Source organism: Peromyscus leucopus, chromosome 22 (genome assembly GCF_004664715.2).
Source record: "Peromyscus leucopus breed LL Stock chromosome 22, UCI_PerLeu_2.1, whole genome shotgun sequence".
Taxonomy (NCBI): domain Eukaryota; kingdom Metazoa; phylum Chordata; class Mammalia; order Rodentia; family Cricetidae; genus Peromyscus; species Peromyscus leucopus.
Genome location: NC_051081.1, coordinates 8638567 through 8653134, shown reverse-complemented (window position 1 = coordinate 8653134; position 14568 = coordinate 8638567). Strand labels below are relative to the sequence as shown.

At 40.7% G+C, this 14568-nt stretch overlaps 1 protein-coding gene across 1 annotated transcript in view; it reads right to left on the bottom strand.

Moving 5' to 3' along the window:
- Positions 1-548: 548 nt before the first annotated feature.
- The window catches only part of LOC114680839 (zinc finger protein 883-like), a 45080-nt gene continuing 31060 nt past the window's right edge, over positions 549-14568 (bottom strand). Inside the window, exons 2-5 of the mRNA XM_028854002.2 lie at positions 7494-7620; positions 7234-7291; positions 6785-6856; positions 549-5574 (exon numbers count right to left, since the gene is read on the bottom strand). Of these exons, the coding sequence (XP_028709835.1) occupies positions 4104-5574; positions 6785-6856; positions 7234-7291; positions 7494-7620 (1728 nt within the window). The 3' untranslated portion in view covers positions 549-4103. The remainder of the gene's footprint in view (positions 5575-6784; positions 6857-7233; positions 7292-7493; positions 7621-14568) is intronic.

The window sequence follows — 14568 nt, the reverse complement described above, 5'->3', positions numbered from 1 at the left end:
GGGCCTTGGTATTACATTCATTTAATCTATTCCTTCAATAAACAAAATTAAAAACTTTAACATAACGTCAACAAATTTAGAGAAAATATGAGGTGAGGAATAACTGGAAAGGAACTAAGACTGACAAGAAGCAGATACAACTTTTATTCAGTGATTATATCACTATAAAAATAGAAAGTATCCAAATCTACCACCCCCTTTCCTCAAAATGCAAGAGGAGAATAAAGCAAGGCTGGAATTGTCTGTTGGCTCTAGAGAGATTATTTACAGAAAGGTATGGGCTATACTTCTGTGAGTATAAAGATAAGTTTTAAGACTCAGGAATTATGCGGAGTCCTGGAAAGTGGCAGAAGTAGGTTCTCTAAAATTCATGATCTCACTATCCTGATTCATTGGTATCACCACTAGTAACAGGCATGATTCCCCTCCTGTTGGGCAAGCCTTAAATCTAAATATACAGTAGCTGGTTACCAACAAGACATGGATGCTACTATCGCACCATTACTGATACCTTGCCAGGCTGATCACTGTTTGGCTTCATATGGTTCTTAGTAACTTTCCTATTGTTGCAAAGAGACCTCATGACCAAAACTTATGAAAGGAAACACTTCTTGGCACTCATGTTTCCAAAAGTTACAGCCCTGGATTATTATTACAGGTAATGTGGCAGCAGGCAGGCAAGCATAGTAATGGACACTAGCTAAGAGCTTACATCATGATGTAGAAGTTGGAGGCAGAGAGAAAGAGCTAACTTGGAACAGTGTCAGCACTGAAATCTTAAAGCAACCCCAGTAACTAACCCTCTGCAACTAGGCCACATCTTCTAATCCTTCCCAACAATGCCACCAACTGGTAACCAAGCATTAAAATATAGGAATCTATGGGGGGTGGGGGGATTCTCATCTAAATCACAACAGAAGTCACAGCTGGGAGGCCTATTGGCTACTTCTCCCACTTGCCAAATTGCACTGTATCTATTACTATGACAGACTAATGAAAGTGGTTTTGGTGTTAGATCCAGATTAACCCTTCCCAGTCCTACATCCAAATTGTGGGATGGTTTGGCAAATACGACTTACCTTCAACCTCTCAGATATGACCAAAGGAAAGAGTCATATGTTAAATTACTTGAGGAATTACATAGACTATCATGAAATACACAAATGGAGATTCCTCATGCCTAGTACTATTGTTTTTATTAATGTAATAATAAAATTATTATTATTATTATCTCCAAATCTTCAGATGTGAGAAGATAACCTGGAGTAACCCCAGAAACCATGCCTTGCCTTCCTAATAAAACAATTCAAAGTAAATCTCCTGTATAGGAATGAGCCAATAATAAAAATGTTCAAAATTTTAATGTACTTCTTTTAAACTTTTTTTCCCCTGAAATTCCTGGAATAACTTCCAGAAAGTATTTATTTCTGATATAAGATTCAAGTATATGAAAAAGTTTCACAACTTTTATCTCATTTTAAATGACACCCAGCTTTTTCACAGTTTGCAATAAATTTTTTTGACTGGGATTCTTGGGGGTAGGGACTGTCAAGCCAAGTGACATAATCTCATTTAATATGTATCTGTGTTTATCCATGAGTGTACATAATCTTGTATTCACACCTTTATTATATATTATATATCATTATTTTTTCTATAATAGATATATTTACTATTCACACTATGTATGGTATAAAATTTTGGGTGTTTACAAAATAACTACTTCTTAACCATTACCAAAAAACAATGGTATTTGTCCCTCATTTCTCTCCTGTATTGACTGTCTTCAATTCATCCCTAATTAGAAATCTCTTCCTCCAAAGTTTTCACATGTGGCCCCTCATGTCAGCCACATCGAGGTATTCCCTTTACTATTCAGGCACAAAGAATTCCTAAATCGAAAAACTGTTTGGTAGATGGAATCAAATAGAAAATGAGTGTGCTAACCCAGACTCAGAAAGATAAATCTCTCTTCTCTTCTGTCTTTGTGCTTCCTAGCTCCAAATCTTCAGATGTGAGAAGATAACCTGGAGTAACCACAGAAACCATGCCTTGCCTTCCTAATAAAACAATTCAAAGTAAATCTCCTGTATAGGAATGAGCCAATAATAAAAATGTTCAAAATTTTAATGTACTTCTTTTAAACTTTTTTTTCTGAAATTCCTGGAATAACTTCCAGAAAGTATTTATTTCTGATATAAGATTCAAGTATATGAAAAAGTTTCACAACTTTTATCTCATTTTAAATGACACCCAGCTTTTTCACAAGTTTGCAATAAATTTTTTTGACTGGAATTGGTTCTTCTTAAAGCCTCAAGGTGGTTGTCTAAGTTTCTTTTCTATAGCTGTGACACATCAGAAATAGTGAAGGAACTTTTAACATGATTTGTCATATTGGGCTTATAATTGCAGAAGGTTAGAGGCTGTGATGGCGGAGCATAGGCATGGTGGTAGGAACAAGTGAGAGCTCACATGATAATCCATAACCAGGAGGCAGAGAGACAACACAAGGAGTACCAATGTCTTTGGAAATCTCAAAAGCTGTCTAGATGACAGATATTCATCAACAGGCCATACCTTCTTATTGTCCTCAAACAGGCCCACCAATGGGAGCACTTATTAGCCTACTGGGCCATTCTCAAGTATATAACCACTACAGCTGTTTTCAAAGCTGCTGCTGCCTTAGCCAGCTAAAGAAAAAAAAAAAAAACAAAAAAACAAAAACACCACCAAAAAAAGGTATTATTGCTCATACTGCAAGTGGTTTTCAAACTATATATAGTAAAATATTGGGCATTAAAATTACACTTTTGCAAGTCTCACAATCTGTTTCTTTTCTCATTAAAATATTGTGTTTGTTAGTTATGTCTCTGCTCTTATGAAAATGTCATTATTTCTTTACTCATTTCCATCTCTTACTCTCTGTTCATTAGGATGTGTACATGTGATTCTCAGGAGACAACTTTTGGGAAGTGGGTCTCCATTTCCACCAGGTAAGATTCACGAAGGTAACTGAGATAATCACATTTTCTGGCGAGAACCATTACCAACTATTACATCTCATGGTTCAACCACATTCTTTTTTTCATACCTCACAAGAATTTGACGAGTGCACTGTCACACAGTTAATAGTAGTAAGTAAGAGTTCTACACACTGCAGTTATCGCTGTGAGAACATTTTGGTTTAAACATGGATTTGAAACACAGAAATTCAGGAACAGATTATTTAAAAAGACAAGGTTTCTAAAAACTTTACATATTTTTGGACATTTACTCCAAACATAATGACTTACACCAGTGGGGGGAAAAATGAGTATTTGAGCTTCTAAAGGATTTTCCACATGGTTATGCACATAAGGCCCATCTTCAGGGTGAATTCTCAAGAACATCTTGGCAACTGATGAAGGTTTTTGCACAATATTTAAATGCACACCCGCACTAGGCCTCTTTCAGATGTAAATTCTTGCATGAGGGGTTACAGGAACTGTAAGGGGTGAAGGCTTTCCCACACTGCTGAGGATGATAAGGTTCCTCAACAGTGTGAGATCTTTTATGCTGGATAAAATGACAAGAACAAAGAAATAGTTTTTCAAATGTTTACAAACAAAGGATTTCTCTCCAGTGTGAATGTTTTTATTACTTTTGTGCCAACCAGAAATAGTGAAGGTTACCAGCATTAGGCTACCAACTAGTGTGAAGCTTAACAGACATGAACAACATTTCATGTCTGTTAAGATCACCAGAGCAACTGAAGCCTTTTCCACACCCTTACATGCCTAAGGCTTGTCTTTTGAGTTAACTATTTCATGCTTGTTAAAATCACTGGACTGAATGAAGTTTCCCACGTTTTACACACAAAGGGTTTGACTCCAGAGTGATTTTTTTTCATGCAAGTTACACCAAGTAGAAGTATTGAAGGTTTTTCCACAATGTTTACATGCATTTGGCTTCTGTCCAGTGTGAATCATTTCATGAATGTTCAGATGACTGGAGTGGGTAAATGCTTTTCCACAATGCTTATATGCATAAGGTTTCGCTTCAGTGTGGACTATTTCAAGAGCCTTATACAAACAGAAATTGGTTTTTCAACAAGGCTTACATATCTAAGGTTTCTCTCCAGTGTGACGCCTTTCATGTCTGCAACAACTACTGGAGTCACTGAAAGCTTTTCTACAATGCTTACATGTATAAGGTTTGTCTTTTGAGTGAACTCTTTCATGCTTCTTAAGATCACTAGACTGAATAAACAGTTTCCCACATGTTTTACAGACAAAGTCTTTCTCTCCAGTGTGAATTTTTTCATGCAAGTTTCGACAAGCAGTAGTTTTGAAGGTTTTTCCACAATGTTGACATGCATAAGGCTTCTCTTCACTGTGAACCCTTTCATGAACATTCATCTGACTGAAGCAGGTAAATGCTTTTCCACAATGCTTACAGGCATAAGGCTTCTCTCCAGTGTGAATTCTTTCATGAACTTTACATGAAGTGAAATTGGTAAAAGTTTTTCCACAATGCTTACATGTATAGGGCTTCTCTCCAGTGTGAATCCTTTCATGTCTGTTCCGACGACTGGAGTCGCTGAAGGCTTTTTCACAATGCCTACATGCATAAGGATTCTCTCCAGTGTGACTCCGTTCATGTCTGTTACGACGACTTAAGTCACTGAAGGCTTTTTCGCAATGTCTACATGGATAAGGTTTTTCTCCACTGTGAATTCTTTCATGAATATTACGATGAGCAGAACTGGTGAAGGCTTTTCCACAATACTTACACACATAAGGCTTTTCTCCAGTATGAATTCTTTCATGGATGTTTCGGTAAGTGGAACTGGTGAATGCTTTCCCACAATGCTTGCATGCATAAGGCTTCTGTCTAATGTGACTGCTTTCATGACTATTATGATAACTGAACTGTGTGAAGGCTTTTCCAAAATGTTTATCAGCATAAGGCTTCTCTCCTTTGTGAATTACTTCATGGTTTTCAAAACATTTTGCATAATTAAATGTTTTGCCATGTTGCCTACAAATGTACCTTTTCTCTCCAATATGACTTTTTTCATGGTTGATAAGATCATTGGAATCAATGAAGGATTCTTCACAGAGTTTACATACAAAAGGTTTTACTTCTTTATGGATTCCTTCATTATTTTGGCCATATGTGTCTCTTGTTAAGTCACTCTCTTTGAGTTTATCTCCAGTGTGAGTTCTCTTCTGAGGCTGATCAAAAGGGAGACTCCTAGAGGTTTCATGACATTTTTGGTTTTTATAGGGTTTCTGTTTAGGAGTTTCAAGTACCTGAAGTGATTCAAAATGACTGATATCTTTCCACTGTTTCTGATGTGGAAAAGCCTTTCTCATAGCTTCCTTATATAGAGATAGTATTCCTCTAGTTTGGTCTCTGAGATATCCATGTGAGGATGAATAACTAATGACATTTCTTACATGCAATGGGCTTTCATGAACTCTTACTCCAGGAGGTATATCTTTATTGACAATATTCTCTGGAATAGATTCCTGGTTTTTATCACAGTTACTATCACATTCATATTCACAGTCTTTCTCAATCACCCGAATTCTGAAAAAAAAAAAATGAGAAAAGCATTACTGTAGTCAAGGGAAATATTGGACACTGCTTCTGTGGGTTGCTACAACTATTCCATCTCAGGAGCAACAGAAGAATTCCACCCGTTTTAAGGATAATGTGGACCACATGTAAAGACCCTGCCATGTGTAGGGTGATGACTTTAATTATGAAGGAGCTGTACCACAGGCTTTGAGGTTAAGAACAACTCTTGGTCCTTCAACAGACCAAAGTTTGATGACCAGCATTCATGTGGAGGGCTCATAAGTTCCTGTTATTTAATCTCAAGGATCTCTTGCTCCCTTCTGCCTTCCATAAATGTTTCTGTCACAAGTGGTGTACACAAGTGCTGTGGATATCGCTCTGTATAAATAAACACTGATTGTCCAGTAGCCAGACAGGAAGTATAGGTGGGACTAACAGAGAGGAGAATGGAGGGAACAGGAAAGCAGAGGGAGAGACTGATGGAGCTGCTGCCAGGACAAAGAAGATGTAAGGTACCAGTAAGCCACGAGCTATGTGGCAAATTATAGATTAATAAAAATGGGCTAAATATAAGAGTAAGAGCTAGACAATGATAGGCCTGAGCTAATGGCCAAGCAGTTTAAATAATATAAGCGTCTGTATGCTTATTTTATAAGTGGGCTAAGGGACTGCCGGGGCTTGTCAGGACCTGGAGAGAAAACTCCAGCTACACACAAGAATACATACACATACACACATATAAAATAATTGAGAGGCACAAAAGGAGTAAACATGAAGGCAAAAGTCCTAATGAAGTAGACCAACATAACAATCACATAAAGTGGTTAAACACAGTGGCATTTTGGCATTCTAAATGCTAAGCCAGTGTTGGTTAGTTAGTTATCAACTAGATCCACCTAGGGTCATCTAAGAATAGAGACCTTCAATGGAGAAAATGGCTCAATGAGAATGGCCTAAAAAATGAGTCTGTGGGAGCATTTCACATTCCTGATTGATGAAGGAGGGCTTAAAAAATATTGGGTAGTGTGCCCAAGGGCAGGAGGACAGCAGCTATGCAGGAAAGGTACCTGCTGGATAGTTTTGGTCAACTTGACACAAATATGGAATGTTCGAGCCCACTGTGGGTGGTGTCCCCCTAGAGATGTGGGCCAGGGCTGAATAAGGCAGTTAGCTGAGTAAGGGATGAGGAACATATCAGTAAACAGCATTTCTCCATCACCTCTGCTTCAGTTCCTGCCTCCAGGTTCCTGCCATGCTTGAGTCCCTGCCCTGGCTTGGCTTTATGATGAGACTGTGACAAGGAAGAGTAAATAAAAATGAGCTCGACCCCAGAGTTGCTTTTGTCACAGCAAAAGAAAGCAAACAAAACAGCATTTATGTTCAAAGCCTCAAAAGAATATATAGAAAGGTAGTAAATACTTTTGGATATGATGAGAAGTTTTTGTGAAAAGCTCTTTAGAGCTTAATGTTATATGACACATTGGTGATATTAATAGATTACACACATGAGATTCTCAAATTTTAAAGACACAATTCAATGCTCCATTATAGGAATCTGTGTAGTATCATTTTTCACTTAGGTGTACTTGGAACATTTGATAGGATCTCAGTTGTCCCATGATCCCCAAATCTTTGACATATATTAATTTCTATTTGAATATAAATTACCCCATATTTCTGCTGAGATCTTTGTAGTCCTCTTCAGTCTTTTCTTCTAGTGCTTTCTCTAGAAGAAAATCCAGAATACTTTGTGACATATTAAACATAAAAAATTATTACAACCTAGCTCTTATGACATGAATATTTATACTAAATTCACCCACATATTCCCTTCAAGAATCCAAATAATCACAACAGTACACATATAAGCAGAAAAATAGTTGTTCTCTGACTGAATAAGCAATGGGAGCATGTTTGGTTTTTTTTACCTATGGAGATCAGGTTCAAAAATGTTTCCTTCATCACAGTACTGTAGAGCTTCTTTTGACTAGAATCCAATAAAGCCCACTCTTCTAAGGTAAAGTTCACAGCCACATCCTCAAAGGTCACTGGCTCCTAAGAGTGCATACATTAGGATGGTTAGTTTTAACTGACAGACTGACAGGATACAGAATCATCTAGCATATATGTTTCTGAAAATAAATACCTCTAAATGATCAATAAATAGGAGTTACCGAAGAGTATATCTGGGATGTTATCTTGATTACCTGATGTAATAAAGGAAGACCCACTGTCTCAGTTACTATTCAACTGCCATGAGGAAACATTACCACCATGTAACTATTATAAAAGAAAGCATTTAATTGGAGCTTGCTTACACTTTTCAAGGGTTAGTCAATGATTATCATGGTGAAAAACCAACAAGCACAGAGCTGGGACAGCGGGTGAATATTTTACTCCTTATCCAAAGGCAGCAGGCAAACAGACAGACACTGTACCTGACATGGACTTTTAAAACCTCAAAAAGCATCGCCATTGACACACCTACAATAGGGCCATATACCCTAAAATGTTCCAAACAGTGCCAAGATTTCAAATATGTGAACCTATGGAGGTCAGTCACATTCAAAACAACACACACAGCAACTTGAGAGTCAGCAGTTTTTGAACTATATAGGGATTAGTAGAAGGAGGAAGCTGAGACATAGAAAACTACACATTTCTCTATTCACAATTATGTTTCATTTGACCATCTTCATAGTTGTACATTTTATGAACTGTACCCTTCAATTCTCATTCTGCCTTGAGTTATTTTTCTCAGAGTCTTTTTTGACAGCCAGATAAAAAGCCTAATATAAGTAATATATTTAAGGGCTAGGAAGATGGCTCAGTGGTTAAGAACACTGGCTGCTCTTCTAAGGTCCCCAGTTCAATTACCAGCAACCACCCATCTATTATGAATCTTATTCCCTCTTTTTTCATACAAGCATACATGCAAATAGAGCATCATATACAAAAGCAAATATATCTTTAAAAAAAATTTTAAAAGGTGGGACCTTTGTTGTAAGTAAACCTCAGTAGATTCTTTGTAGTAATATTTAACTTGCTTTGGAAGAGATGTGCAGAAATCAGCAATAAAATTTTCTTTAGAGAAGAAAAACAATTGAACACACTAAATACAAAGCTAGATGAGTCATTCTTGCAGATGCAACAGATGGCAATTGAAGTTCAGATGTCAGTCCACCAGGAGGGAAATCGCTCATGGGTGAATCTCAGTAGGCAAGACTCTGGACCAGACTCCAGAATGTCTTTTGTTTCCTCTGTGCCTTTATATGTTTGCTGATGCCATCTTTCTCTGGTATGAATGGATGTGGGGAGATCCCTACTGCTTATAATGTAGTATGTTTATCTTATGGAAACAACCTGTTCTACTGGGCACTTTTACCTGTGGATTATTATGAAGATGATTTCTTCCTAAGCCATACTGTCTAATTGATGATAATAATCTTAGTTTAAATAGAGTTTTGATGAATAAAACTATAAACAAGGAAGTGTCACATAGCTAGACACAAGTTTCTGTTGAGGAGCCATATAGACTGTGGCTTAGGTTAATGAATAAGTGGAAGCCCATGAACTGTAGACTGGTGGCTGGGGAGCCCCATGGGACTAGACTAGGCCCTCTGGATACGGAAGACTGTTGTTTGACTTGAACTGTTTGGGGGGCACCCAGGCAGGGGGATCGGGATCTGTCCCTGGTCTATGCGCAGGCTTCTGGATCCTGGTGCCTGTGATGTGACACTTTGCACAGCCTTGGTGCAGTGGGAAGGGGCTTGGATCTGCCTAGGCTCAGTGTGCTGGGGGCTCTGCTGACTCCCCATGGGAGACCTTGATTTGGGGGATGTGGGGATGTGGGGTGGCTTGGGAAAAATGGTTGGGGGTGGGAGGAGGGAGGAGGGAGGAGGGAGGATCTGTGGATAATATGTGGAGTGAGTAGAAAATTTCTTAAAGAAAAATGAAAGAAAAAAATGACAAAAATGGTATTCTGAAAGGATAATATTAGCTAATTTTTACATGTTTGTTTCTTTATTTATGTATAAAAGTGATAATAAATAATATTGACCATGAAAAAAAAAGAAAGTATAAAGCTGAAAGAAGAAAAACAATTGAGTCCCAATAGCCCAGCTAACTTAAATTCTATTAACCTTAATGTTGGGAGATGTGTTCACAGGTTTTGGAGACCATCATAGCTGAAACAAAGCTTTGAAAATAACTTAAAGTTAGACTAAGATCTTTTTGTCAAATACCTAAGAAGACAATCTAGTATTAGAAATTTTTCTAGTATTAGAAAGGCACATAGTTAAATGAGGATTTCATTAAGGTCAGGGAACAAGAACAAAGCAGCCCAATTATCATTAGCTGGCATGCCTTTCTTGCTAGGACTGATTGATGTCCAAAGGTGATGATTAATTCCTTGTACCCATTTCTGCCCTCAACCTCCTAATATAAGAAACTATTGATGCCAGGCTGGCAGAGGACAGTCACACCGACCTGATGCAGGCCCACTCAGATAGGGCCTCGCTTGCTTCCCAGCAAGTTAGAAGAAAGCTAGCCTGGGTCCTTGGGTGGGGTGTGTGGGCCCCCTCATTTTAAGGAAATAAGGGGTAGAGAATTGGGAGAGTTAGAGAATCAGATTCATACCCCATGAAAAGACACACAAAGGAAGAAGGTAGATGAAGAGGATTGGGCAGATGTTGAAGGCCAGCTCGCCACCTAGATCTGTGATGATGATGGTGTGGAATAGACTGAGGAAGGAGGTCTGCTTGCCACCTATGACCATTGCAATGTCTGGATCAGGCTGCTACCAAGGGCAATGTGTGGGTCTCTGGTCCTCTAGTAGCGAGAGTCTGTGTTGATATCCATGGCTTCTGTTGCCACTGAGTGCCATGTTGACTCCAGTGGGCTGGGCCACCTCCTGGGTCAGGATTGGGTGCACAAGCCATGCTGCCACTGGGCCCGTACTGATCTGGGTGGCCTCTGCTGTCACCTGGGGCCATGGCGACAACCAGGCCTAGGCTGATGCTGAGGACCACGTCTGTTCCCATGGTCCTATTGCAGCTGAGGTCTATGTTGATGCCCATGTCCCCACAGTGTCACCAAAGACCACATGAAACCTGGGGTCTAAGATGCATCCTATGGCCTTACTGGGGTCCAGGGGCTCTGCCATCAGAGCCATCCTGATCTGAGTGCCTGGAGCTACCACTCGGAACAAGGATGTCAACCAGGCTAAGCTGGTGCATGAGGCCATGTCTGGGTCTGTGGCACAATTGCAGCCAGGGTCAGCATTGAACTCTGTGGCACAGGTTGCCACTAGGGCCCATACAGAGGCCCGGGATCTGGGCTGAAGCCTATGGCTTGGGTGGAGTCGGGGGGGGGGGGGGGGGGGGGAAGTACGCCGCAGCAGGGGCCATATAGATATGGGTGGCCTGTGCTAACACCCAGGGCCAGGGTGTCATCTGGGCCCAAGCTGCCACCAAGGGCCATGTCTGGGTCCATAGCCCTGTAGCAGCCAAAGTCCAGATTGACATACATGGCTCAGGTTACCACCAAGCACCATAAAGAAGGCTGGGGTCAGCTGGATCAGGCCCTCTGAATAGGTGAAAAAGTTGATTGCCTTGATCAGTTTGGGAGGCATCTAGGCAGTGGGACTGGGTCCTGGGCTCATTGCATGAGTTGGCTGTTTGAAACCTGGGGCTTATGCAGGGACGCTTGGCTCAGTCTGGGAGGAAGGGACTGGACCTCCCTGGACTGAGTCTACCAGGTTGATCGCAGTCCTCGGGGGAGGACTTGTCCTGGAGGAGGTGGGAATGGAGGGTAGGCTGGGGGTAAGGGGAGGGGGTGGGAGGGGGGAGAATAGGGGAACCCATGGCTGATATGTAGAACTGAATGGTATTGTAATAAAAAAAAGATTCAAACATTAGACTCTAGGAGCTAATTTCAAAGACCCATCTATTTGTGAAGATTATATATATAAAGTAACTACAAACCAAGTCCCTTGGCTCTTTGCTTTGTCCAATTACAAATACTGAAAAGATAGTAGAATGTGAATAAAATTATCAAAAATTCTATCATCTAGAAAAAAAAAAAGAAGAAGAAGAAGAAGGCTGGGGTCGAACCAGCTACCTGAGTCCGGGTTTTTGTCTGAGGACCAGGAAGCATCCATGTCGGAGTGGCCTGTGCTGCTACTGAATAACATGGTGACGTCTGGGTCCAAGCTGCATGTGAGGGCCATGTCAGGGTCTATGGCCCCACTCCAGCCAGGGTCTATGCTGATGTCCCATGTTCTTGTTGCCATCAAAGGCCATGCAGACACCCAAGATCAAGGGCCAAGTTAGTATCTAGAGGACTTGTCACCGCTGGGAGCAGTGGTGACATCCAGACCCAGTTGCTGCTAAGGACCATGGTCCTACTGTGGCTGGGGTCTGACCTGAGTTCCAGGTCCTTCACTGTCACTCATGATCCAGTAGAGGCCCAGGGTTGGGGCCGAAACCTGAGGCCTTGGTGATGTCCAGTGACCATACAGCTGCCGGAACAATTCCCACCTGATGGGTGATGTCGTTCTGTATGTTGTGAATATGTGTGGCTCTGATTGGTTGATAAATAAAGCTGTGTGGCCAATGGTGAGGCAGAATAAGGTTAGGCAGGACATTCTAACTAGAGAGAGAAGAAGGAGAAAGACAGAGCAAGGAGACGCTCGTAGCTGCCGCTAGCAGAAGCAAGATGTAAAGATACTGGTAAGCCACAAGACATGTGGCAAAAATATAGATTTATAGAAATGGGTTAATTTAAGATATAAGAGCCAGACAGTAATAAGCCTGAGCAAATGGCCAAGCAGTTATAATTAATATTAAGCCTCTGTGTGATTATTTTATAAAAGGCTACAGGACTGTGGGTGAGAGATTTGTCCTGACCTCGAGCCAGGTGGGACACAGAAAAACTTCCAACTACACCCACCTGGTTGGCCATTCCTTCCATGCAGAGCCAGGACGACGTCTGGGCCTAAGTTGCTGCCAAGGACCATGTCTGGGTCCATGGTCCAGCTGCAGCTGGGGTTTGTGTTGGTATCTATGGCCAGTGTCACCTCAGGAGGCCTTAGGAATGATGCAAGATGAAATCAGAGGACTATACTGAGCCAGTCCCACCCTTCACTGTCCTGGGAAAGCTGGCATAGCCTCCCATGGGCCACTCCCGCAAGAGGGGTGTCCCCTGAACTCGGGAGAAAGGGCTCCCACCCTTCCCTGGAGGTGAGAATGAACCTATCCCAAGGGCATGCATGTAGGGAAGCTGACTCCTCCACTGCACCTGAGGTTCGATCTGACCTGCCTGGCTAACACGCAGACACACAACTGGGTCTTGTGTTGACCCACACAAGCATCTACCCCATTTAGGTCCTGCTGGAGCTCATGAAGGAACTGGTCCTGCAGAATACCTGCAAGATCTCCAAGACACTGGATACTCCAGAAGAGCTCTGGTGAGGATCCAGTGAGGCTGGTGTAACAAAAACCAGACGCCTTCAACCACGGCAATGACTCATTGCAATGAACAGTTGCCAGTCAAGTGGTGGTACAAAGGAAGGGGTATACTACATGATACACCGAAGCCTCCAATGCCATGAGGATGGATGAAGATGTGATAGAGAGTCAGGAGACAAGGAGAAGCAGAGATTTTTCTGTTTCTGGTGTGGCTTTTGTTCTGTTTTGATTTATTGTTTTTGCTTTTGTTTGCTTACTTACTTTGTTTTGCTTTCTTTCATGGGGTGATGCAATAGGGATGAAGAGGAATATGGGGAGACTGGGAGGTGAGCAGAATTGGGGTGCATGATATGAAACTCCCAAAGATGCAATTAAAAAATTAAAAGAAACTACTGATGAGTAGGTATGCACCCTAAAGATTTAAAGTGGAGTTGACTCATTCTTTTTCACATAAAGTTTAGATTTGTGATTCTTTTAAGATTTCTTATAAGATTACCTTTTGAGATAAGTAATAAAGTGACTAGTCCTTTCTTTATGACTGTAAAATGCAGCCTACCAGTAAAAGAATACCTTACTTACTTACATTCTGCTAATCTATAACAAGTTGCTTGGGTATGAATATAAGTGGGTTCTTGGGATAATTTGTTTTTCACCTGTAACATGTAAACTGTTTAATCTTGTAAGGGATATGGAAAACATGCTGTTTTTTACTTGTATTCATTGTAATCATTCACTTGAAAAGCAGAAAGTAACTACATTGTAATTTTTATATTGCCTGAAATATTTTGCTGGGGTATATAAGCTATAAGGGAAAGAATAAAGATAAAGTTAAAATGAGTTCAAAGGAAAACATCAAGAATGAGAGAGTTAGAAGGAAAACATCAAGAATCAGAGAATTAGGAGGAAAACATTAAGAGAGTTAGAAGGAGTTTGAAGGAAAGTGTCAAGAATAAAGATAAAGTTAAAAGGAAAATATCAAGAGTAAGAGAAGGAAATCACCAGGAAAATAAAGAATAGAGAATATGAAAAAGTAAAGAAAAAGTCTGAAGGAAACCATCCAAGAGTGTGTGGTTTTTTGCCTCACCCCTTTAGATAAAAAAGTGTTAGTACACTTTTAGTAAACTCTGTAAATTCTCTATGAGCCCTGTGCTGCTGGAGGCTGGTCCTCCAGGCAGCAAGAATTCTAGCAGACGCTTCAGGTACAAAAATAGTAAAGAAATGCCTACAGAGGAGACATGGATCAGGAAGACTCAGTGGGAATAAGGGCTCTGTCAGGAACTAGAGTAATGGCCATTTCTGTGCTATTATACTCAAGAACATAACTTTGTTCTGCCCTACACAGGAGAACTTGAAATGAACTTGAGAGGTAGCTGATAGATTCACAACATGCCCCCGTGGTTGAGCATGTCCAGAGGACCTAGACACTTCCGTCTAGCCAGTTCTGGGTCAAAATAGCCATTTCTGGACCAAGGCATTTCGCATGACCAGGACCCTGTGGCTTTGCATGGTTGTGTAAGAGCGCGCAACGCAATCA